General features: G+C 45.9%; 1 protein-coding gene across 4 annotated transcripts in view; it reads left to right on the top strand.

The window, feature by feature from the left end:
* MYO5B (myosin VB) overlaps positions 1-26,233 on the top strand; it is a 1,432,615-nt gene that overhangs the window by 748,003 nt on the left and 658,379 nt on the right. For all 4 annotated transcript variants that reach the window (XM_069626964.1, XM_069626962.1, XM_069626965.1 and 1 more), the window contains exon 8: positions 22,818-22,925. In XM_069626964.1, coding sequence (XP_069483065.1) covers positions 22,818-22,925 — 108 coding nt within the window. The remainder of the gene's footprint in view (positions 1-22,817; positions 22,926-26,233) is intronic.

Below are 26,233 nucleotides of genomic sequence, written 5' to 3'. Positions count from 1 at the left end.
CCTGGCGCCTAAGGCGCCAGGACAGAGGTCCAACATGAGCCTGGCACCTAAGGCGCCAGGACTGCGTCCAAAGGGCCCCAGCTTGGGCCCGCTGGCACTGCCCAGGGGGAAATGATGCCTGCCTCTGGGGTTGCTGGGTCGGACCTGGCTCCTTGGAGGTAGGCATCATGACAGTACCCCCCCTCAAGGCCCCTCCCAAGGTTCTTCCCTCCGGGGGTTTGGGCTTGTTCGGAAATCTCCGGTGAAACCTTTGTACTAATCGAGGTGCGTGGACATGGTTACTAGGCTTCCACAATCTCTCCTGAGATCCATGTCCCTTCCAGTCAACAAGATAGAAGAGTTTCGACTTTACCACCTTGGAGTCTAAAATGTCTTTAACTTCGAATTCTAATTCCCCTTCAATTTGAACTGGATCTGGAGGCTTGGACAATCGGGTTCCTGGTTGTACTGGCTTCAAAAGTGATGCATGAAAAACTGGATGAATACGCATGTTGGACGGTAGATCCAGTTTAAAGGCCACTGGGTTGATTATAGCTTTGATGGGATAAGGTCCTATAAATCTGGGATTGAAGGTTTGCAGGCCCTCGAGGGGTAAATGTTTAGTTGCTAGCCATACCTGGTCTCCTACTTGGTAAGGAGGAGTTTTACTTCGGTGCAAATCAGCGTTTTCTTTATACTTTTTCTTGGCTTGCTGTAAATGAGTTGCAGCTTCTTTGAAGGCTCGGGTTATTGTGGAATGCAGATGATTTACTGCGGACATTTCCAGGGTCAGAGGTGGATCTAGATCAGAGGTCCGAGGATGGTGACCATACAAAGTATAAAAGGGGGTTTGTCCGGTTCCAGAATGCACTGAATTGTTGTATGCATATTCTGCGATCCAAAGGATGTCTTTCCAATTTAACCCGGATTGGTGTAACATGCACCGAAGATATTGCTCGAGAGTCTGATTGGTTCTCTCGGTTTGTCCGTCGGTCTGGGGGTGGTGGCTAGTGGATAACCGCACATCTATTTGTGCTAGTTGGCAACACTTCTTCCAAAAATGTGAGATAAATTGACTTCCACGATCCGAGACTAAAATGGAAGGGAAACCATGTATGCGAACTATATTCTCCAGGAATTCCTTGGCCAAGGTGGAAGCTGAAGGCAAACCCTTTAAAGGGATAAAGTGGGCCATTTTGGAGAATAGGTTTACAATTACAAGGATTGTGTTGTAACCAGCACAAGAAGGCAGATCTGTTATAAAGTCCATTGACACGGTGTGCCATGGTGCTGGTGGAATATCCAAGGGTTGAAGTAGGCCGGCTGGCCTTTTCTTTTGAGCCTTGTTTTGGGCGCAAATTCCACAAGACAGTACAAAAGACTTTATGTCTTTTCTCCAAGAAGGCCACCAGAAGTGGCGTTTGATTTTTTCCTCCGTTTTAGCGATACCAGGGTGTCCTTCCATTAAAGATTCATGATGATGGGCAATAACAAGTTCTTGCAATTCTTTACTTGGCAGAAACAACCGCTTCTGGAAGTAGGGTAAGTCATCCTTAACGGTGTAATGAGGACCCTTTTGACTCCATTCCAGTAAGGTTGAAGAGTCTAGAAGTTGTTTTACTTGCGTTTGGATATCCTCAATAGATTGCAATGAAGTTAAGCCTAAGATTCTTTGCTCAGGTATGATGGGCACAGGTTCTAAGCTCGAATTAGGTTCTTCCATGCCAATCCGGGATAAGGTGTCTGCTTTTCCATTCTTGCAGCCAGGGCGATAGGTAATTACAAAATCAAATCCCGCAAAGAATAGAGCCCATCGGAGTTGTCGTGAAGATTGAGCTTTGGCCGTCTTTAAATACTGTAAGTTTCTGTGGTCCATTATTACGGTGATGGTGTGTCTTGCCCCGAGAAGGTAGTGACGCCAAGCCTTGAAAGCAGATTTGATGGCCAGTAACTCTTTATCGGTAATTGCGTGGTTGATTTCAGGAGGAGAACATTTTCTGGACCAAAAGGCCACTGGGTGTAGTTGGTTAGTTTTTGGGTCTCTTTGCGACAGGACAGCTCCCATGGCCGAACTGGAAGCATCGGTTTCCACTATGTACGGGAGATCTGGGTGCGGGTGCTTCAATACAGGTGCAGAGGTGAATTTGGTTTTCAGATCCTGGAAGGCTTGTTCGGCCTCAAGAGTCCATTCGAAGCGCTTGTTTTTCTTTAGGAGAGCGGTGATGGGTTGGACTGTTCGGGAAAATTCCGGGATGAATCTTCGATAGAAATTGGCAAAGCCGAGCATGCTCTGAACTCCCTTCACCAAGCTTGGAGATGGCCATTTGAGGATGGCGTCCACCTTTCGCGAGTCCATTCGGACTCCTTGAGGTGTCAGGATGAATCCGAGAAACTCAACTTCTGTGGTATGAAAAACGCATTTTTCGAGTTTTGCAAATAGTCTTTGCTGGCGCAGTTTCTCAAGAACTGCCCTAACATGTTTTCTGTGATCAGATTCTGAAGAAGAGTACACCAGGATGTCGTCAATGTAAACAATGACGCAGACATCGATAAGTTCCCGAAGAACATCATTCATAAAGTACTGAAAGGCGGCAGGTGCATTGCACAAACCGAAGGGCATCACTTGATATTCGAAGAGCCCAAATTTGGTGCGGAATGCAGTCTTCCATTCATCGCCTTCTTTTATGCGCACCAGGTGATAAGCTCCTCAGAGATCTAACTTGGTGTACACACAAGCGTCTTTCACCTGGTCGATAAGCTCAGGGATCAAGGGCAGAGGATAATGATTCTTAATCGTTATTTGATTTAGGGCGCGATAGTCTATACACGTTCTAAGGTCGCCTTCTTTTTTTGGCACGAAGAACAGAGCTGAAGAGACAGGAGACTTGGACGGGCGAATAAAACCATTGGCTAGGTACTGATCTAAATACTGACGCAAATGCAGGTTCTCAGGTTCCGTAAGAGCATAAATCCTACTACAAGGTAGTTGAGCATTGGGTACCAGATCGATCTGGCAATCATAAGACCGATGGGGAGGTAACCTGTTAGCCTGTTCTTTCTGAAAAAACATCTTGGAATTCTTGATATTCTGACGGTAGCTGTACAGGGGTGGAAGTTGCTGTGGCTAGACCCATAGCTGGATTTCTTGGATAACAAGTTGGTTCACAATCAGGAAAACTTATCTTCTTTGCTCGCCAGTCAATTCTGGGATTATGTGTTTCTAACCAAGGAATTCCAAGAATTACTTGAAATTGTGGGGCCTTGATCACATCAAACACGATTGCTTCCCGATGTCCATCCTGACCCACCAGTGTCACTTCAACAGTGGAATGTGTTACAGGCCCTGAGGCTATTTCGGTTCCTTCTACTGTAGTAATGACATCTTGGGTTACTTTCGGGCGGAGAGGAAGCTTAATCCTGGAAGCCAATTCACGGTCTATGTAATTTCCAATAGCTCCACTGTCGATGTATGCTTTTATAGCATGCAACTGCTGAGGCTGTTTTGGGTCCACGAGCACCATTGGCATGACGAAATGCGAGGTCAAAGAGTTAGTTTTCAAGCTCGGCAAGCGGACCCCTACGCTTGCCGGGCTAGGTCGTTTCCCGAATCAGGTGTCACTAATTAGTTATCAGTAGCTCCAACCACCTTCTTAAGTGGTTTAACTGGACAATTTCGAAGAAAGTGACCGGAAGTCCTGCAATACAGACAAAGTTGCATTTGCCGCCTTCTCTCTCGTTCTTTCTGCGTTAATGGTCCTTTAACACCACCGATTTGCATAGGTTCAGATACGTCGGTACTCTTGGAGGTAGCGTGGGTTTTGATCGGTGCTCGGTTTTCATACTTGAACAGATCTGCTTTTCTATTTTGAAGTCTGTGATCAAGTTGAACCACCAAGTCAATGTAGTCTGCGCAGACCTGGGGTGGGTTTACTATCTGAGCTAGAAGATCCTTAAGCTCTCCACGCAGGCCTCGATGAAACAATGTGATCCTTTTGCTTTCTGGCCATCCAGTTTCCACAACCAGTCTGTTAAAGGTGGCTATGTAGGACAGAAGATCCTGATTACCTTGTCGTAAGGATAGCAGTTCGTTATCAAGGGCCTGTCCTTGAGAGTGTCGAGCGAACAATCTTTCCATGCTGGCCTGGAAGCCCTGAAAATTCTGGAGAATGGGATCATCCTGATTTACCAATGGTATAGACCAATCGGCAGCACTGCCACTGAGGTAAGATAGTATAAAGGCTACCTTGGTCTGGTCGTTAGGGAAGGCTCCGGGTCTGCATAGAAAGTGTAAACGACATTGGTTCATAAAGACGGCATATTTCTTGGGATCCCCCGCAAAACGTTCAGGCGGGGCCAAAGGCATGTGTCCAGGTAGATTAATTTGTACCGGGTTACTCAAACCCATTGATGTGGAAATGTCTCCGGAATTAGGTAAAGGAGTGTGCTCTGCCTGGGCCTGTCATAACCTTTTGGCTAGGTCATCAGTTCTTTCCTTAGATAAGATCAGTTCTCTTTTGAGAGCGTTAGTCTCCTGGCGGGCTGAGTGCACCTCTGCCCGTAATTCCCCCAAAAGCTGGTCCAGCTGGTCAGTCTCGGAAGTCTACATAGCGCCTGGGTGGGAAATTGTGGGTAGTCTTCGCGTTCTGTAACACTCACCTGATTCCCACGGAGGCGCAGGTCTGGCTTCGAGTGCTGATGCTTCTTCAATGGTGAAGCGCAGGACTCTGAAGATGGACAGGAAGGGCCCTCTACTCTGGCTTCTCCGGCTCGCAGGAATATTCCCCTGTGCGTGAAAAGGGAGTATTACCTACTGACTGAGTTATGCTCAAGCCTCCCACTCTCTTCCAACCCTCCACGATACCCTTCCACGATTCCCCGTGAAGCCTCACCTTAGGGTCTGAAAGGACAAGCTCTCCATCCTGCTTCTGACGCAGGGGCACGTTGAACCCAGTTACTTCACTGGATTGAGGTTGGATGGGAGTTCAGGTAAGCTTGATTATACTGGTAAGGCGCTGTAAAAGTTCTGTTGCAAGTTCAAAAGTTCAAGCTTTAAATAATAATGTTCATTGTCTTTTTTCAGGTGATGAATGAAGATTCCTTTGGAGACTTCTTGCAACAAAGCTCTGATGTTGATGTCTTTTCCCCATAGGGGCCGGGGTTCGGAATGCCGGAGGTATGGCGCCGACCCGAAGTGAAACGTGCAGTTCCAGTAAAGATCTGGTAAGTCCTAGATGAGCGCTCAGGTAATGTTTTTGCATTCGCTCTTCTAATGCCTTTGTCTTTTTTCCCCATAGGGGCCGGGGTCCTGCTTGGAAGCAGCAAGGCCCGAAATGAAATGGGAATGACCCAACAGGTAAGTCTTAGAAGGAAACTGAGCTTTTCCTATTCCCTTCCTTCTCTCACCTCTTATTCTTGTCTTTTTCTCTAGGCTCTGGGAAGTGGCTGTGTATCCGGATGATCGCTGCTGAAGATGGAGGAACCCAGGAAAGGTGAGTGAAATGCAGCGCTGCAGCGATCGTAACGAAATGCTTTTAAAAATGATGTCTTCCCTTTCAGGATCGTCGGTGATGTCTCCATGGTGCAGATTAGCTGGTAGGTCTCTTGTCTCCCTTTGCAGGTGACCCAGGATGCTGACAGGCGTGGCTGAAGTCCAGATGCAGGAGCTGACACGGTGAGCGTCCAGCTGCGAGGAGCAGAACAACGCGAAGCGTGAGTTGCTGATCGGGTGTGGTTTAAATAGCTTTGGAAGAAGTTCCAAGTGTGTATCCTTCCTCTGATCAGGTATGTATCCTTCCCAGACCACACCCGGGTGGAAAGTAGTCCCACAGGTAAAGTAGTTCCTATTCAGGCCTCAAGAGGGCCTGGATGTGGCAGCATGGTCTGCATCAGGTAAGTGCACATTAAAACATTTGAACATATGTCTAGCTTTATGAGCCTGGCGCCTAAGGCGCCAGGACAGAGGTCCAACATGAGCCTGGCGCCTAAGGCACCAGGACTGCGTCCAAAGGGCCCCAGCTTGGGCCCGCTGGCACTCCCCTGGGGGAAATGATGCCTGCCTCTGGGGTTGCTGGGTCGGACCTGGCTCCTTGGAGGTAGGCATCATGACACGTACAATACTCCACTAAAAGGGGAGTATGCCAGGTGATCTATGTGAGGCTTCATTTGCATCGTTAAACACACTTGGAATGAGGATGGATAGGATCCAGGGTTCATGTTTGTTTGTTTGTTTGTTTGTTTGTTTATTTATTTATAATGAGCACCAGACCCAAGGGTATTAGGGCGCAGAAGAAGGAAAAGAGGATTGTTCATCTTAGGTTACATTGCTGTACGTTGCAATACAAAAGTTGATAAACAGTGCTGGCCTATATCATACAAATGAACTAATAATAGCAGAGAACATCAAGCAACAGTTATATACAATATATACAATATATACAATTATATGCAGTAATGGCAGTGGGCAGTGGTAAGGCAGTGTGGTAGAGGGTCAAATGTCATGCTCCTTAATCCATTGGATGAGGTTGTATCTGAAGCATGGGTAGGGCATTTCTTCTCTTAAAGAGGGTGGGAGTGAGTTCCAGTTTTGGGCAGCTTTGACCGGGAAGCTACTACCACCAGTCTTCATGCATTTGAATCTAGGCACTTGAAGTAGGTTGGTATTGGCTGTTCTGGAAGGGCGGTTAGTGGATTGTCTCTGGAATTTGGAGGGCGGCCATATGTAAGCATTTATGAGTTATGGAGGCTGATTTGAGGAGGGTTTTATCTTTGGTGGAGAGCCAGTTGTTGGGTCTTCTAAAGACAGATATGTGGACTTTCTTGGGAATGTTGAGGCTGCTCTCAAGGCAATATTTTGTAAGATCTGGATATTGTTGGTAATGTATTTGTTACAGCCTATGTATAGGGCGTTGCAATAATCCAGTTTGGATAATACCAAAGCTCTCGCTAAAGTAATGCAGTAGTTGGGGGTAAGGAATGGCTTTGCTGTTCTAATTAGCTTGCACGTGTAGGCGGTGGCCGAGGCCATGGAGTTAACTTGTTTTTTGAATGTGAGAGTGGAATCTAGATAAAAGCCAAGAGTTTTCACTTCCTTCGCTACTGGGATGTTATTGTTGTCTATGATGAAGTTAGAGTAGAGATGACCTAATTTATTGAGGTTCGCCGTGGTGCCCAGAATGAGGAGTTCTGTTTTTTCATCATTCAGGCATAGTCCATGAGAGGATATCCATGCCTGGATGATGAGATATACTCTGTTCACAAAGGCCAAATCCTCATCGTAATCTCCCGACAAGGGGATGAAGATCTGTGTATCATCTGCATAGTTAGTGTAGGTGATACTTAGGCCATCTAGATCATCAAAAAGGTGCTTGGTGAAGATGTTGTACAGAGTGGGTGAAACACATGAGCCCTGAGGCACACCACAAGTGATAGGAATAGGGTCTGCGGGTGCTGAAGGTGCGAGGACCCGCATGTTTCTATTACCTAAGAAGGATTGAATCCAGCCTATGGCTCTTGTGAGAAGTGGGTGGCCGAGTCTAAGTGGTGGCAGAGAGTCTTATGATCAACCAGGTCAAACGCCGCTGAGAGGTCGAGCAGCAGAAGTAGTGCTGATTTACCATTGTCTCTCAGGGTATCTATTTGTGCTTTAAGGTCGATCAGTGCGGTTTCCGTTCCGTGTTGTGGTCTAAAACCTGACTGACGTACTCCTAGGAGGTGGTTGCATTCCAAATATTGTTGAATTTGGAGGTACGCTACTTTGTCCAGAATTTTAAGCAGGAAAGGCACTGTTGTGATGGGATGATAATTAGTGGGAATGGACGGGTCGAGTGTTTGTTTTTTTAGAAGTGGGAGGACCCATGACTGTTTCAAATTGTTGGGAACGCTGCCTGTAGAGAATGAGGCATTTATAAGTTTGGATATGAAAGGGGAAAGGTCCCTTGCGGCATCCTTTATAATTTGTGCAGGGCAAGGGTCACCGTGGCAGTTGGAAGGTTTGAGAGTTAGGATGACTTTTTCAACTTCTTGAGTGGATACTTTCTTAAAGTTGAAGAGGGGTTTAGGTGGTTCGGACTAAATGTTAAATGACTTTGTAGAGTCGAAAACATTCTCTTACCAAAGATCACTCATTCAAAGGAAAGACAGGTGTTAGTATGGCCTGATTAGGCCTGGGAACATGTAAGTGGAGGCCTAGGTGCTACAGTGACCTGTATGTTACTTGGGACATGAATGTGTTGGCTTTTGTATCTATGTATGTTGGCAGTTGCAATGTGTTGGTGGAATACCGCTGAGGGACTTTCAGAGTAGGATAAGTATGAATGAGTGTAGCAATCATGTAGTGTAGGATAGTCGGGACCAGTCCTAACCGCATTGGTGACTTGTTCCAGAAACAGGGCACATATACTATAAGGCCATGTTCTCTAGTTTATCTCTCTTGCAGTGATGTGTGTGCTTTGTGTCCTGTCTGGTGATGTTTTAGCATCTGGTGATGTATTGGCCTCTGATGATGGTGAGTTTGTTGGCCAGGTACAGCGATTTCTTTTTGTTACTTTTTGGTGGTTTAGTCAGGCTGCATTAAACATGATGTGTGCTTGAAGGGGTAGCCAGTGCAGCTCCTTGATGACGGGGGGTAAAGGGTGAGTTTTCTTAATCCTGTAATGAGTGAAGAGAGTGTCCCAAGAATGCCCCTACTCACCTGCACATTCATGTCAAGACGAAGAGCCAGAAATGCTTGCAGCCACCCATTCTGTTTGGGACGAATCCTGAGTGCACCAATGATTAACAAGTACACAGAAAGGTATCCTCTCAGACAGCCATACCGAACGAATCCCATACACATCTTCACAGGTGAAGAAACAGAGATCGTGGACGGAAACACCTATATGGACAGTCTTGACTAAGCACCAAAGAACACATGATGCTGATGTCATTGGTGACAATACGACGTAGCAGCATTAGACACGAAGCACATTCGCAGAACTGCAGCTCATTACACAAACACACATTTGCATGCACAAAGAACATGCTTTCACATTTCTATAGTTCGAGGACAGATACATGTACATACTGTCAATGCAATGTTCTCATTAGCCAAATGCAGTAATGGAGAACCGCAAGGCACAAGAGATCATGAGCAAGCTTGCAGATGCTTAACGCAAAGAACCCTGGGACTACACGGATATATATGGAACCAGGCCCGACCATATGTGACTAACGTGTAGAGTACTTAGAATAACATGAACATGTACAATTTATATTATGCGTCTAAGGAAAATTACAGAAGGCCCAAACTACAGAACCTTAGACGAGGAGAGCAGATTCAGGCTGCACATAGCATGAAGCAGGCTCACAGCCAAGGTCAGAGATACGCAGACACATTACAATCTCCAGACGGCAAGGGGACCAGCTGCAGGGAAACGTAATAAACCCTCATAAATGCAAGCTGAAGAGCTCTGTTATGCGGTCTTTAAGCATGTGATACAGCCAAACGAGACAATGGATAGTCACACGTGGTGGGAAAGCAGAGCTAATCCCAGCAAGTCAGACGGAGATGGCAACAAGTGTTGCAACATAAGGAGCACATTCTCATAGGCAAAGGTGGTACACACAAGTTACAATGCAGACACATAATCATTCACAAGCCTTGAAGAGGTGGACAGAAGGCTGAGAACCGAATCCAGTCCCAAGCCTGGGTAGATCAGCCCTAACCAATAACAGCTTAGAAAGTCAGGGGTGGAGGCAAAGGGCACGAACCAATGATAAGCCCATTACTCTGCAACATTGTAATAGATAGTTTCTTGGGGATGGGACAGGCCAGCCACCTGACATGCAAGGACCAGTAGAATAACCTCTATAGGGTACCCTGTAGGTAATCGTACTCTCGATACCCAATCCTCAGTGATGATAGGTTTTCAGAGAAGGGCCCAGGTGATGATGACACACTTATATAAAACTGTACCACACGCCTTGGAGAGCTGAGATGTACGGGAGAATCCTCATTGACTTGTATTGGTCCCTGTTGGCAATAAACCACAGTTGTAACTTACCGTTTGCTGAGTCCTCCGTTTATTCTGGAGACGGTGTTGGGTCCTTGAAGTCAAGTGGACCCCCAGTCATCCTCTGGTATACCTGGTATCCCAACAAGTTGGTAGCAGAGTTGATGGTTGTCTGCACCAGCCCGGCACAAAATCGAATCCTCCACCACAGAACCTGAGAGGCTGCAGGACCCCTCGCGTATCTCGAGAAGATGGGGAACACGTGCCCCGCGGAAAGGCCGTCAGGAGCCATCCTGGGAAATATCCTACCCAAAGTCTGTGGGGGATGCAGCAGCCGAGCAGCATCAGCAAACCACGGAGTGTAAGTATTGACCCAGGCACATGGCAACTGTATTTTCTGGTATTGTTTAGCATCATCAAGTATTGTCTAGCATTGTCGAGTTCAGTAGAGACCGGAGTGGAGGTAGATGTCATTCTTTGTGGTTAGGGCACATTTGGTTCAGAGATGTAAACGGTTCTGGTGAATAACCTAGACTATTGACTCGAAGGCACGGATGGCAGTAGTATGTAAATAGTGGATTTGGGGTGGGCATTTTAGCTCGGGTCATAGATGATGGTATTTCCATAAGGATTAGCATGGGAGCTGGCTTGGATTGCAGAAGGTGATTTGTCTGGTTAAGCCTCAAGGATTTGGCCAAGGTGGTCGACATCCTATGGACCACCAGTACCTATGATGTGGGGCTTCTGAAAGGAGTGGGGGGAGTGAAGATAAAGCTGAAACCAGGAGCAATTTTACCTAGAGTGAAACAGTACCCACTATCAAAGGAGGCAGACAAGGGCATCTATGAGACGATTGCAGCACTAGTGGAGCGAGTCTTTTTAGAATCATCAGAGTCCCCATGCAACTTGGCTGTGAACCCAGTTAAGAAAGCAAAAGGGCAGTCATGGCGCTCTATACAGGACTTGCGCTCCTCATTCACATTGGAGAAGCAGAGTATCTTCTGGTTCCAAAACCAGCAACGATTTTGTGAAGCCTTCCGGCGGAAGCTGCCTGTTTCACGGTCATAGACAGGAACTGCAGTGGTAGGTTGAAGGAAGATGGAAAAAATGAGGTAGTGGCCAGTGCGCGATTGCCATCACAATATTCGGCACACGCAGCATGATTAGTAGCTCTAAGAGTAGCATTGGAGCACAGCAGAGGAAAGGAAGTGACAGTGTACTCATAAGTGACATCAACAGTACACTCACAGCTATCACGATGGATGAGGAGGGGTTTCAGGAAGGCAGACGGGTCACTAGTGCAGTATTATTGAAGTTATACAGTACACTGTGCAGATAGCCATAGTGATGTGCCATGCACACACAAGACGAAGATCCTATCTCAAAGGGAAATTAAACAGCAGACTCAGAAGCAAAATGTGCTGCATATTTGGAGAGCTACTAGAAATGGAGACACCTTCACATGGCCGAGACTATACAAGGACAATGGTACTCAAGGAAAGGTACAATGCATTCCCAGAAACACAAATAATGGAGCTGCAGGGAGCTGCACCCAGGGAGGAGAAAGACTTGTGGACTTAAAGGGGACTTACAGTATCTCCGACAGATGGCCTATGGTGGCAGAGCAACATAGGGAAAGTGGTTTTGCCACTAGGATTATTACACACTGCACTGACACAGTTAAACTATACAAAGCAAACTGGAAAGGAGATTTTGCCGCCCACATTGGAGAAAAATGGTTGGTCCTACTTTGGCAGAACACGCGGCTGAATTTGTAAGCAACGGGTTGGCATGCAAGCAGTTAACTGCAGGACATACATTGAGAGTTGTGAGAGGAGCTATAACGCGCCCAGCAGGCCCATTCCAGCATCTCCATGTCGACATGATCCAAGGATGCCACTACATGATAGTGGTTGTGTGCCCTTTCTCTCGGTGGATTGAGGCTGGTCCCTGTTCCCATTCTGCTGCCCTCAGGGCGGTGAAGTTCTTGGTCCGGGAAGTATTCCGGCGTTGGGCGTGTGTGAGGTCTTGCAGTCTGACAGTAGCCCTCACTTCGCTAATGAGATGTTCAAGCACATTACTATGTTGCTGGGCATTCAACGCAAGTTCTCTTGTGCATATTACCCGCAAGCAAATGGGGTGTGTGAACACCTAAATTGTCATTTGAAGGAAATGATCGCCAAAACCAAACAAAGCACAAAGAAAAACTGTCTCCATTGCTTACCACTTTCACTCTTTGCATTGCGCAATAAGCCCGGTTCCGATCACCTTTTAGCGTCCCATGAGGTGGTAACAAGATGGCACATGCAACTCCCACTGGCTCCTCCCACTATAGCACTGAAGAATGCTGAGAGTAGTGCAGATATGTTAGGCCAGAAAATGTACGATTACATTACTTCCTTGATTGCTAGTGCCTCCTTTATCTCTCGCCAGATACAACACCATGGAGGCCCAGAAGACAGCAGAGAAAGCAACAGTGGCAATGAGCTAAAGGGCTTTGGGACAGAAAGGCTTGTTCACGTTGGGGACACTGTACGGTTGAGGAATTTCATCAGGAGATGGGATGCACCTAGATTCACTGGCCCCTGCATCGTGGAGAGAGTGGCAGACAGAGCACTGAAGCTTGAATGGAAAACAGTCTGGAATCATATCGCAGATATCAAGCCTTACCAAGCTGTGGCCTCAAATGGCAATGAGATCAACAGGGCCAACGATCACCAGCAAGAGGAGCAAAACGACAATACTGAACTTATACTGCTGAGTGGAGGACGCCCAATGGTTACTCGCTCAAGGGGAGTAGAGTTAGGGCAAGGACTGCTGAAACATTCAGAGTGAGGATACACTGGGCCTCATTACGATTCAGGCGGTAAGGGTTTTACGGCGGCGTAAACAGCGCCGACCCTTACCGCCTGAGTACGAGGTCCCTTAGCGCCATGGCGGACTTAACACCTGCTTTTAGCAATTGTTAAAATCCATGGCGCTAAGGGACCATGGAGTTAATTACGCCACCGTAATTTACTGTGGCGTAATTAACGCCTTCCCCACTCCCATTATGCCCTATGGGGCAAAATGGGAATGGGGAAGGGAAAATGGGAAAATGGGGATTTACCGCCCCGCCAAGGTTGGAATGGGGCGGTAAGTCCGCCTACCACCATGGCGTAAACATAGTTTACGCCATGGTGGTAAAGTCACGGCCCAGGCGGTAACTTACCGCCTGGGTCGTAATGAGGCCCACTGTGTGTTTGTTATTTTATTCTCTACATACATTCTTTGAGAAAGTCGACTGTGATTTTGAATGACTGTTTATGTTACCCACTGATTTCCATCCTGATACCTTCTCAAACCAATTTGTCCACAGTGTTAGGAGGCCCAGCAGATTTTGGGCCCGTTCACTCACAGTATACTAACTTGCTTTTGTACCAAATCTGGCCCAAGTGTACCCACAACTTGCACAGGGAAACCCTTCTGTTCTCTCCATACTGAGGGACTCTGGAATTAGAGATTTGTGGGAGCAATTATTTGTCTTCGCCATAAATGATTATAAGGTTTGCAGGGCTTAAAGATGAATTTGATACTAACACAATAACGCTCACTTTTGCGCATTTCAGGCAGGTAACTTATATCTTCAAGCTGCACAAGGATTCAGCAGCACATATAAAGATGTGTGAAATAATAAAAAATATGCTTATTTTGTTGTCTCTCTTATTTCCAAATGGTGTATTTGTATTCATATACTGGAGAAATGTGCTTGTTTCTGTCAAATCTGCTGTATTCTCTACTAACATTACCCCACTATGGGGAACGACCATGTCAGGTGTACAGGGGAGTACTGCAAGCACGGTAAGGTGAGGTAAGCGCAGTGTTGAAACAGATATGAAGGGGGTGGATCTCTATCTCACCAACACTGCTTGAGTGTCTATTAACATGTGGTACAAGCACATGACCAAAGTAGTTAAGGAAACTACCAGGGAGAGCTGTTATGTCTACGCATTAATCCCCTACGCCATGAGTGCCTCCAGAACGTTTATAGCAACTGAAATACCAGCAGACAGAGCCCAATGCCTGATGTACCTGTCTATGGTAACAACTCGAGGAAGATTTCAAGGAAAAACTGCAACATTAAGATGGATGTCTCAGGCGATGTTCCCGTATGAAGACAGTTACATAAAGATGCTTTACATGATGAACAATTATTGGCAGTTGGACCAAGCAATACAATATGTAACTGATGGGCCACAGAAAGGAGACACAAAGACTATGGGCCTCATTACGAGTTTGGAGGTAGCCATGCCGTTTTTAGCAGCATGGCTACCCCCAAACTCGGGTCAGGGTCTGGGTTCCACAAAAGGCGACACCGGGCCATTCTGACCTTGGAGGGTCTTGTAATTACATTTCGCGGGACCCGGACCCAGTACGTCCCCATTCCAATGGGAATGGGGAGGATGCTAACAACAGGCCTGTTAATAATGGACCCGTTGTTAGCATCCTCCCCATTCCAATGGGAATGGGGAGGATGCTAACAACGGGCCCGTTAATAATGGACCCGTTGTTAGCATCCTGGACTGCTAGCGGGTCCCGCTCTGCACGTCTGGTCTGGCCAGGCGTCCAGAGCGGGACCCGCTGCAGGCCTCCTAATGTGGCGGCCCGGAATGAATGGTGCCGGTCCCTTACCAGCACCATTCATTCCACGGCCGCCAGCCTCCTAATGAGGCCCTATATCTATAAAACAATTGGCTTGCCCATGGAAAAGGGTGAAAGAGATAGGAAAAGAACCGGGATGCTGGGCAAGAGCACAGATGCTTGTGTATGGTCAAGTGTACACAGAAGTGGGACGGAAAGATGGAGTAGTGGGAAGCAAAGCACACACCCTAGCACAATCACCAGTGAATACAGTACAAGAAGAAAATGGCAAGTATCTGAAGGATTGGGACGTAAGTGCACGGTTGCTCACATGGGTGGTGAATGAAGCTGGACCGATGCCTACTATATGCCCGAAAAAGCCAGCACTCTGTTACCAGAATGACGGTGAAGAAAGAGTTGGAGAGAACACAGGATGCCGTAGCATAGAAAAGCACACATCGATGAAGGTAGGCATTGCAGTACTGGTGGACCATGTACTGGACGATGTAATGGAATGTTGGACACTGGTCCTCTAGAATCACAGATCACTTTCTCCTCATGGCCACAAGACCATTGCAGTAGCAGATTAACATTTTACCAATGCCAAACAACAAAATATGTAAAGTGTTTTGTACCTTTTCAGGTCTGTATAAAGAGAGCTTTGGCTCTCTTATGTAGCTAAGGCAAACCTAGGGCTGTTAAATAGAGTTGCTTTGTAGCAGGTTTTCAAACTGATGTTTCGTAAAGAGGGGAGTTTTTTATGTCTTATTTTATTTTATTTATTTATTGGGTTTTTATAATGCACCTATACACAATGTGTTTCAAGGTGCAACAAGGCAAGGAGGCAGACAGGGATGACAACAGAAACGGTCCTACTAAGCCTTGTGACATTCGGATCATGCAATTTCAGTAAACAGAGAACGGGGAAAGGGGAGGGTGGAAGTGCCGGAGGGTTTGGCTAGTGCCAAGGGAGGCCAGGTGGACAGAGCCCAGGGAAAAGAGAGTGCAGGGGCAGAAGGTCCATGTGCTATATGTGAAGAGCGGGGCTGGAAGGGCTCAGGGGAGCAGGCCCAACTAGGCTATTGCAGAGGGAGGGAGCCTGAAAGGGCAAGTGCAGGTTGGAAGGAGGAAGGTCCGTGATATAAGGATAGAAGGAGAGAGAGGAGTCGAAGATGACACCAAGGTCTTTTGCCTCACAGAAGGGTGAGGGGATAGGGGCCCAAGGAGGGCGTCCAGATTGTAGGAGGGAAGGTGGGAGCTGGAGACCCAATGAGAAGGATCTCAGTCTTGCTGGTAATAAGGCAGAGATTGTTAGCAGTGCACCATGCCTGAATACCAGACAGTCAGAAATGAGAGAGTATGAGGAGGAGGCAGAGGAGGGAAGTTTCAAGGAGAGTTGCATGTCGTCAGCATAAAACTTGAAGTTAGGAAAGAAGGCAGAGATCAAATGGGCTGGGAGGGCAAGGTAGATGTTGAAAAGCCAAGGCGAGAGAATAGAGCCCTGAGGGACACCACAGGTTGAGAGTGAGATGGAGGAGAGAAAAAGGCCCAGTTGAACCTGGGAATGTCGTTCAGAGAGGAAGGAAGTCAGCCAGTCCAGAGCCAGGCCCATGATGCCAAGAATATCATGGATCCGATTTATAAGGGTGTCATGATTGACCATATCAAAAGCACAGGAAAGGTCAAGAAGGAGAGTTGGAGTTTCTGTGCCTCTGGCACCTCTGAAGCCAGACTGTTGGTCGTGGAGACAACCAACAGATTCTCCAAGAGTTTTCCCGGGGAGGGGGTAATGGACATTTCCAAAAGCTTGGATATAGGCCCTCTTCATCGTGCAGGTGGAAAGTCTGTATTGCCTGTTTAGCAGGGGCAGGCCAGTTTGTTAGAGGTTGTGCTTGAAGTCTGATACTTCCGCTCAGCTGCTCTGCACTTGCGTTTTAGAGCAGCCAGGTTACAGTCATTACAGCAGTTGCACTTGGAGGCAGGCTTCATTCAGATCCTCATGACAGGGGCAAGGATGTCCAGAGTGTTGGAGATGGAGTGTTGAAGGTTAGTAAGGGCTGTGTCTGAGTGAGAGTCAGCGGCAGGACTAGGAGGGGGAGTGAAGGTGGTGGCAAAAGCAGCAACTGACACTCGCTTCATAGGTCGAATGACAGAGAAGGAGAAAGGCAGTGTGGGCAGGAGGTTAGCCGGGGGAACCAGGAGGTCCAGGTGGGAGGAGAGGAGATCATGATCAGACCAAGAGAGAGGAGTGATGAAAGGGTTGGGGATGGGGATGTCAGCAGAGATGAGAGCATCCAAGGTGTGTCCGGCAGAGTGTGTTGGACTGGAGGGGATTGGCTGTGCTATATGATGAAACAAAAGAAAGCCAAATAATATAAACACTTGCATGCATCCATTGATAGGCGTAGGGTTCCTCCAATCAAACCTTGTCATCCATACATGCGCACACAAAGATACCACTAAGTAAAGAACAAAAACCTCTAAAGACTTTGATTGCTTTAAATATAACGTATTAGAGCTATTTTTTGTGGAAAAGCTACCCGTTTCCAAAAATCTGCTTTGCTTTTTTGTATGTATGGGATTAAGAAAGTGTGACTCTAGCTGGGAAGAAATAGAGCGCTGTACACAGAGGACGCAGCAAAGAGTTCACAGGGAGGATGCAGGACGGCAGAGGCCGGGTGAAGCGGGAGCACAGGCAGGGTTCAGGGGGAGCAGAGGCAGGGTGCAGGGGGAGCAGAGCTTGCCTGCATAGGCAGTAGGAGGAGGTAGTGAGGGAGCTCTAAAGAGGAAAGAATAGGGTTGAGTGGAGCAATCCGGGAGGGGTGAGATGTTCCTTGCAGAGTAGGAGCATCAAGTAGTCCTTAAATATGTATGATAGAGGGGGACAGTCAGATCTGCGTTGGTAACTTGTTCCAGAGCCGGGGTGCACAGCAGGAACATTGCATTTTCCTAGTGGTTTCCCTCTTGCAGTTCTTTCAGCCTGGCTGTGTCATGGGTTCTGTTGGTTCAGTGCTCCCTTTTTGTTTAAAAGTTAGGATTCAAACAAGAACATGGGTTTTTCTGTGGACACGCGCTAAGGTTTGTCATGATGTGGATTATGTACAGACGATCATACTCTTTTAGGTTGTGTCCCGAGTTGAGCTCTTTAATCGTCGATACTGGGACAAGACTTCAGAGCCTGCATGTGGCAAGTAAGTGATCACTGGGAATTCCATGCAGGTGAAACCCATCGGATGTCAATGGACTTGCACCTCAATAGCAGGAAGCTTTCTTTGGAAACGTCCTTTGCAGGCAGCGTGTTAGTTCTCTCAAAGCAGCAAGTGAAACTGAAGAGTACAAGTGAATGTGATTTCATTTACTCTTTACTTTTTCATTCCTCTTTGAGATTGATGAAATTGCATGCAGGGGACCCAACAGCACGTAAGTACAAGTATTGGCGGTGCCCTGCATGCAATCGCCATTTTCTATATAACATTGTTAGTTTGATTTGAATTGGGCAAATGTAAGCATCTCAGCTCTGTATACACTAGCTCAATTTTCAATGCATCCTATTCACATGGCTTTCACAGTATGTCTTTAAGTGTAAGTACATGATATGAGGTTTTATACATCTTTATATATAAAGCTGAATGTATGTATGTGTGCATGTTTGTCCGACTATACAAATCGACACCCTTGTACCCACTGCTACAAGGTCTTGCATGGATTCCTCATTTGTCTGGGGAAAGATTGTAGTCTCTGTTTGGATGCAAACAATTCACTCCGTAGACACCCTCATTTACTGATGCTCACTCGATTCACTACAGTAGGTACTAGAAAGAGGCAACATTTGGAAAGGTGTCTGAAGCAAAATGTTCGATGAGTTGGTTTTTCCTTTGAAATGTATTACTACTGTATACAGTTCAAAAGTGTTTATTAAAGCATTTTAAAGGGATAGGGATCAGTGATGGCATCAATGACATTTCTGATGCCATCTTTGATGTCCTGGGTGTTAGTCTTAGCAGTGCACGGTGGTGGCGCGAGTTATGGTTGTTAAGCTTTTTTACTTGTAACCATAACGTCCCTTTAACAACGTTTTTTCACTGAATTTCATAGGTCTTTATGAATGAAGATGTTTCATGATGTTACATCACTATATATAAGTTATTAATAATTCCTCTCAACATATATCAAAGAACTGTAAACCTCCTTTAAGAAACCTATATTTTGCAACGCATGCATGCTAGGGATGCAAGTCATGGTTCAATTGCTAGAGCATGAGGCTCGACCATGATCCCAGCCCCACCAAACCACCCCCGTTATCCACTGCACCTGCCGTGCATCCTAGTTCAGTATCCACTATACCCTCATAATGTGACCAATGGCCAGTGCTCATGGCTTACAGCTGTGGCCAGTCTCCTCAATTAATGGGCCATGAGCTTCAGCCATGCCGCATTCCCCAATAGGCAAATCAGAGTAGACATTTGTCCTTGCCGAGAGCCAGGCCCACTGCCCACGCAGCAAAGTTATATCACTATTTCTGTACTTACTTTTTGACACTTTCAAAATAGTAAAACACAGGTCAGATTTGCAAAAGCATGCTTTCATGTCCTTGCTGATTCTCCTCACGCAGGCTTTCTGCAACCCCGTCCAGCACTTCGGGCTGCAGCCGCAAGCAAAATTCTTTTTCCCATTTAAACCTAGGGCTTCAGCCATGCCACATGCCCAAATAAGTAAATCAGAGTAGGCATTCATCCTTGCCGAGGGCCAGGCCCACTGTCCACGCACCAAAGTTATATCACAATTCTATTTACTTACATTTTGAAACTTTAGAAAAAATAAAACGCATGACAGATTTGCAAAACCATGCTTTGCGGTCCTTGCTGATGCTCTTAGCAAATGTTTACTGCAATCCGGTCCAGTACTTCGGGCTGTAGCCATGAGCAGAATTGTTTTACCATTCAAACCTATCCGGATTTCAATAGACTTTACCACATAGCCGGTCCTTGGTGGCGATGCCCACTTTAACCCCATTGCTGGTGCCTAGTGGTCATGGCCCGTAGCCAGATTGTTTTGGCCATGACCCGCACAATCTGGCCACTGCCCATGGCCACAGGCTATTCCTCAGTCACCAAAGGTATATCACTACTTTTTGTACCTCTATTATGACACTTTTCAAAATATAAAACACAGACACATTTGCAAAACCCATGCTTTCGGGTCCTTGCCAATGCTCCTTGCACGGGTTTGCTGAAAATCCATCCATGTTTTCTTTTTTGAAAAGTGTCAAAATGTACATACAATAAATAGTCACATAACTTGACCCCCACTTGATAAAATCCATTCAGACTTTGCACGGAAATTCAAAGTTGGGTCTATAATCTTTCTGAAAACGTTTGCTCAGATTTGTCAAACGTCAACAAAGTTATAAGCCATCTAAAAATGTTGAGACCCACTCTAATTTCTCCCCTCACGACAAAATCCCACCAAACCTTGCAAAGACTTTCAAATCTGGCTCTACAATCTCTTTGTAAACTTTTGTGCAGATTCGTCAAACGGCACCAAAGCTATAAGTCTTTCAAATGTTTTGGGACTCCCCCTTTAATTTTGCCCATCTTGGTGAAACAACACCACAATTTGCATAAACCATTCAGTGTCAGGTCTAAAATGATATTGCAAAATATCATGCAGTTTCATTGAGTGGCGCAGAGTTATAAGCCATACAGAAACTGTATTCACTGACCCTGCAATGCAGAAATATGCATGTATCCCCCCCCCGAACATCTGAGATACTCGCGAACATCACATGAAGGTCCTCGAACATCTGAAATGTTTGCAGACTTCATAGATGAAAAACACCCGATTTTTGGCTTTTTTTGGCCATATGCCATTCCATCCTTATCACCCCTCACGTTCCCATAGACAGTTTCATTTGTTTGACAAGTGCAATGTTGTGTTTTTGAATGTTTTTACTGCAATGTCCGTGTACTACGGGCGCTGTTCTCGAATCCAACATGGCGTCCGTTTCAAATGTTTTGATGCACCTCACGTTTTTAACCGACTAATCAGTGGACACGTACGATATCTGCGAATGTCACGCTGATCTTTGATTGGTCCAGAGGCATCCACAGACCCTGAATCAGGAAGTGAGTCCGCAGACTAGACCCAGATATCACACTTTTTTTTGTACCTACTTGTGCCCAGTATTTCAAAAACTACTGGACGTATTTACACCAAATTTACAAAAGCATACTTTCGGGACCAAGCCGCTTCTCCTGGATCAAATCTGGTGATATTCTGCCCAGCGCTTTGGACTGTAGGCACGAGCAAAAAATGTTTTCCATTGCGTTTATGTGGATTTACACAATTTTTGGGATCCCCTATAACTTTGCCCCCCCCCTCGGGCAGAATTGCACTAAACTTTGTAAAATCATTCTGAGGGGGTCATATACTTGATTTGCAAAGCTTGGTGAGCATTCGCCCATGGGCGGGGGGGGCAAAGATATAAGCCACCCAAAAAGTGCTCTTTCTATGATTTGAGTACTACCCCTACCCTACTTATACGGGACGGTGAACATCTGTTTAGATAGATTAACGAACAGTATTCCCTGTTGGCGATGGGTGAGTGAAAGGAGCAGATGCAAATAAGTGTTTTAAAATCCCTCAAACCACTTGAGAATCTGATTTTGTTTGTACACACAAAAGTGTTGCATGAAAGTGTGAACTGAACTCCATGTTGCTGCTTTGCAAATCATAAACAAAAAAAAGTTTCCCAACCAGGAAATTAGTTATTTGTGAAATTGAATCACTTCTATTATAGCAAGGCGTGCTAGTCCTAGGCGTTTTTTGGTTCACTGCCTATCTCGGAGGACCCAATAATGTCTAAAAGTTAATTTGTATGAACTGGTATGTCTTTAACCTAGTTTCCAATCCCAAAATGTGATTATTTCATTTGATTCCTTTTTATTGGCTATGCATTGTAGAAATATTAATCAAGGCAATTTGTTAGTAATATAATAATGATAAAGGCATTTGTGGCAAAGTAATCTTCTCCATTATGCTGTGGGTTATGTCTGATTTAATGTCACTATTGGTTTGGTCTATTGGAATGCGTTCCTCTTTTAAAGCTCAAATGCTGGAAAGTTCCGTTAGATAACACGTGGGTCGCCGGGGATGATTCCTAACAGGACAACCCATCCATAGTAAGGATCATATATAGGGAACAAGAAGATACAACCCTTACATAGATGCCTAATTAATGGAACTTTCCAGCATATTTGGATCACAATACATCCAACGTTGTGGAAAGCTTAATAGTTGTACAGATGTATCTGTTGAACTTACCAACATCTGATGTACATTTTCAGGGGGCAAGCACAATTCCCTAGTATAATTATCCATTTCTTGGTATGTGATGAAATGGTTTAAGTGGGGGTGGTGGATTGGTATTTGTAATGAGAAATGTTTAAGTTAGATTTGCAAGAAGAGATTGTTTGTATTTCTCTCAGGAGAACATTGTCTGAAAGTCTCCCATGATCACTTCCTTTATTATCGGTTCTCTGAGATACTCATGGTAGTAAAAGGCAGACTGTTTGTCAATGGAATATGCTTTGAAGGTGTCCATAGTAGTACTAGGTGGAGACATTCATTATCTGTCCATTCTGTGTGTGTTCTTCCATATACAGTGTGCACTTTTATGGGTATAGTGGCCCATTACACTCGCTGCCATTTCTGATATTTTTTAATTATCCATTAATGATGGAAGGAGTCCTAGGTTTGGAAGGAATCTTTTGCTTTAATGTATTTGATATCTAGGTATTGGGAAGCGCGCTGCATCTCATTGTGTTGCTTCCTGGAGGCACTGTGGCCCAATTTTGAACACACACTAACTGTGAATGACAGCATTAGGTTCAGAGGGAAGAAAGCGGCAAAGGGCCTTGAGTCATGGGAGATGGTTTGCAAGGTTCAGTATGGCAAGGCAGTCTGGGGGCTAGACAGCAGAAGTGGGAATAATCTAGTACTGTGCCAAATTCGGGGTGTCGGAAGAAGATAAGTGGTTTTCAAGGTATTTAAGGTGAATAGAACCTTTTTCATGCTTACACATACATACACAGAAGTTGCGCAAGACTTTGACGCATCTTTCCTGTAGGTAATCTTTGTGGCTCCAACAAGCAAACTAGGAGGCGGTGCACGAAACGTAGAAATAACAGCCTGCCCTCTAACAATGTTATTACTCTATTCCATTTCCAGCGTGCGCAGAGGACTACTGCTACACAATGCTGGGAGGTGACACAGTCATCGAGGGTGTGGACGATGCAGACGACTTTGTGAAAACTCGTCACGCCTTCACCCTTCTTGGTAAGAGGATACTGGAGCACTGCCCCTGGTCGGGGAGTTTCCTCTAGGAGTAATTTGCTGAACTCGATTGTCAGAATGCATGTAATGTTGGCTCTGTCAATGGTCTAATGAGTATTCCACGTGTACCTGGACTTACCCTGCTGAGACAAGACACAGAGAGTTAGACGGCGGTGAACATTAACTCACCTAAACATAGAAATGTTGGCCCCAAATTACAAAGACTTTCTATACAGCAAGCTTGGGAACTGGTGGATTATCTGAGCTCTACACCAGCCAACTTTCAGAAAGTCTTTGCTTGAGCAAATCTGGGGCGGTCCAGTTCATCTTGAGATGCTCATGTGTGGATGTAATTTACTAAGATGTAGGTGCTGCAGATAAGTTACGGAGTTATGGTTTGATAGGACAGGTGTAAGTATGATATGGTGATGTCTACCTCATGTTTGCTTCACAGCAAACCTTTGTACCTTAGTCCCATAGGATTTCAAAAGATTGGAGAAAGTAAACCTGACCCGCCCCATACCTGAGACTGAGAAAGGCCTTAAGTAGTGACATGTGGCGCTAAGCCTGTGCTTGTTGGAGGCGGGGCAGGGTCACTGGGCAGGAGTAGATGAAAGATTGGTGTACCTTGGGCCAGAGTTTTGTGGATTGGTGGAGCCTAAAATTTACGAACCCAGCTTCAGAGCAGAGAACTACTAATGCAGAGACAAGCCAACCAGTAGATACAGCGCTGGAGCTGCTTGGAGTGGCAAAAACACCCAAAAAGTACAAAACCAACTTTTCCAGCAGTCGTGGGTCTAAAGCGTCCTACAGCAAGTGGCATCCCGGTGTGAGCTGGGTGTGAAATCCAAGACTACCACGTTGCTGCCCTTGGCGAAGGGCTAGAATGAGAACAGCAGACAATTGGCCCATGATTGACGGAGAAGATATCGATAATCATCTGACACTGCTTCACAGATAATGATATGATAGGTTATTTATAACGCGCTTAATACCCAGAGGTTTCTAAGCGCGGACCAGGGATCGAACCTGTATTGCTCTGTATCTCCAAGGCGAGTGTGTTGCCCCTGAGCCATCCCCCCGAGACTCAGATATAAGATCTCATGAGATGAGGGAAGACCCGGAAGTGTGATGGGGCTTGTGTGCTTGGGACACAAGTACAAGACCTTTGTAGAACCTTTCTAGACACAACCATTGAACTTGAAAAGACCTTTTCTAGAGACATTGCGAACGTTCCCACCGCACCTTGGTTTTTTTGCCCTCATTGCCTCTATGGAGACGCGTCCCACCTTTGCTCCCTCTTCATTAGTCTTGTGCACCAAAAAGGTTGTTTTTGAAACTAGTGTAAGGGCATGGATGTCCACCCCCTTAGCAGATGTGGCGAGTTAAGTGAGCTTGTCTGGACAACCCGATTCCTTTTGAAAGTAGAGCAATTGCATCAGCTTTACTCACTGCTCAGTGCTTTTAAAAAAAAAATAATTCCAGATTTAAATCTCACAAATGTATTCAAAAGTAATTTGAAGCTTCCCTTGATTTTCTAACCAAATTTCCGGCTGGAATCAAATTTTTCAGACATGCATCAGCCCACCAGAGAAAGGTACAGGAGAAGGAATGACTCAGGCAAAATTCAACACTCAAGAGAAGGGTTCATATGTAGACAAGAAGCCTAGGACGCATATGTAGGTTTCTGCGGCAGAAGATTAGTTATAGTTAGAGACACGGTCAGTGGAAAAGCATGGGCAAAATTAAAGCTGTGTACTATCAAAGCGGGCGGACCTCTGTACACTGCCAAGAGAAATTATCGGTGTGCCTACAGTATTTTCTTACAGTGACTGATTAAACATTTCTGTGTTGTATTTGGATCCCAATTAATCCAATCAGCCACTACACAACTTCCAAATGTCATGACTACTTGCTCTGACGTCATTGCAGAGAAACCTGAAAGTCTTAATTCTCTGCAGTGATCTCACACTCTCACCCACACACATACCTGCTCCACTATATTCACAAGACAGCACAGCAGCTGCTTCCCGCCTCACACAGCGGCCTCCACACAAGCACATCACTGAAGGCTTCTTGCACTCTCTGCGGCAGTGCCGCACTCCTCCAAACAGGGCACTGCTCACCCCTGCAGGGTAAAAAACAGCACACCCCTTCTCCCGCCGCTCCTTTCAGAAGTTAGCTGAAACCCTCCAGAGATGTGCTACAGTCTTGGACCCCACCTCTTGCGCCCAGGCAGGCCTCGTTAGAAACCAGAAGATAAGCGCCCGATTTTGGATAATGGGCTCAGTGTCTGCTTGCTTAATGTACTCATAGGCTACACAATTACACTACAATCCGTATGCTACATAAAGTTGTACATGCGTGGCTATTAACTGAGGGTAAATATTCCACCTCAGGGTTGTGAGTCACATTATAGACGCTTGCATCCGCTCTCAACGTCTATCGGATTTGACTCAGAACTCTTTGGTGAAAAACGCCCCTGCAGTTGCCAGTCACCCATTTACAATTCTATAGGTTGTCTATGACTTCTACAGGAAGCCGTTGCCAACAATTGTAGTTTGTAAATGGCGTATTCCTCTGCTGTGATGTCACTGCAGTGAAAAGCCAAACTCGTTTCTTCTGCAGTGACGTCACAGCCGAGGACTCCAGCATTCCCTGCCTCACAGACCATGAGAAGCCATCTTGCCGCTGTGATGTAAACTACACCTCCTTCGCCAATCAAGAACACCATAAGATAAGTAGTTTACATGTAGGTTTATTCTCCTAGTCATTAAGTAGAGAAAGCACTGGGACATCCATCTAGCTCAGCAGCTTAGGTCCAACTGACACCAGTAGAACCCAAAACATACATCAACATTCCACCAAGAGTCCCAGTGACATCATCACACCAACACTCCACCTAGAATGTTGTTGACATCACCACCATCACATCACTCATAGCCATAATCAATCAGCACAGATTATGACAATTGCCCCTCTCTACAATAACACCAACTCACCAACTAGACCCATGGTAGGACCCCCCCCCCTAAGTGCAAATTACCAGAAATGTTGTAGCTCAGAAACCATTTTACCCCCCTTGAGCCCAAACCCCTACACCCCAAGATCTACCCAAGATCTTAACTGGAAAACCGAGAAACTAGCTCAACCACAAGCTCTCCCCAGACCTGAGCCATTCAGCTACTACCCACTGAATGAACCACAACATGGAAGACCCAACACTCCGCTATCAACCAGCTGAATAACAACAAAGGAGAAAGGAACCCAAAAATAAAACTCATGACCGAGATCATATGGCTGCCCCTTTA

This window comes from Ambystoma mexicanum, chromosome 6p, assembly GCF_040938575.1.
Source record: "Ambystoma mexicanum isolate Mex_15411 chromosome 6p, UKY_AmexF1_1, whole genome shotgun sequence".
Taxonomy (NCBI): domain Eukaryota; kingdom Metazoa; phylum Chordata; class Amphibia; order Caudata; family Ambystomatidae; genus Ambystoma; species Ambystoma mexicanum.
Note: the sequence above shows the minus strand (reverse complement) of the source record. Positions and strands in the feature narration are given on the sequence as shown.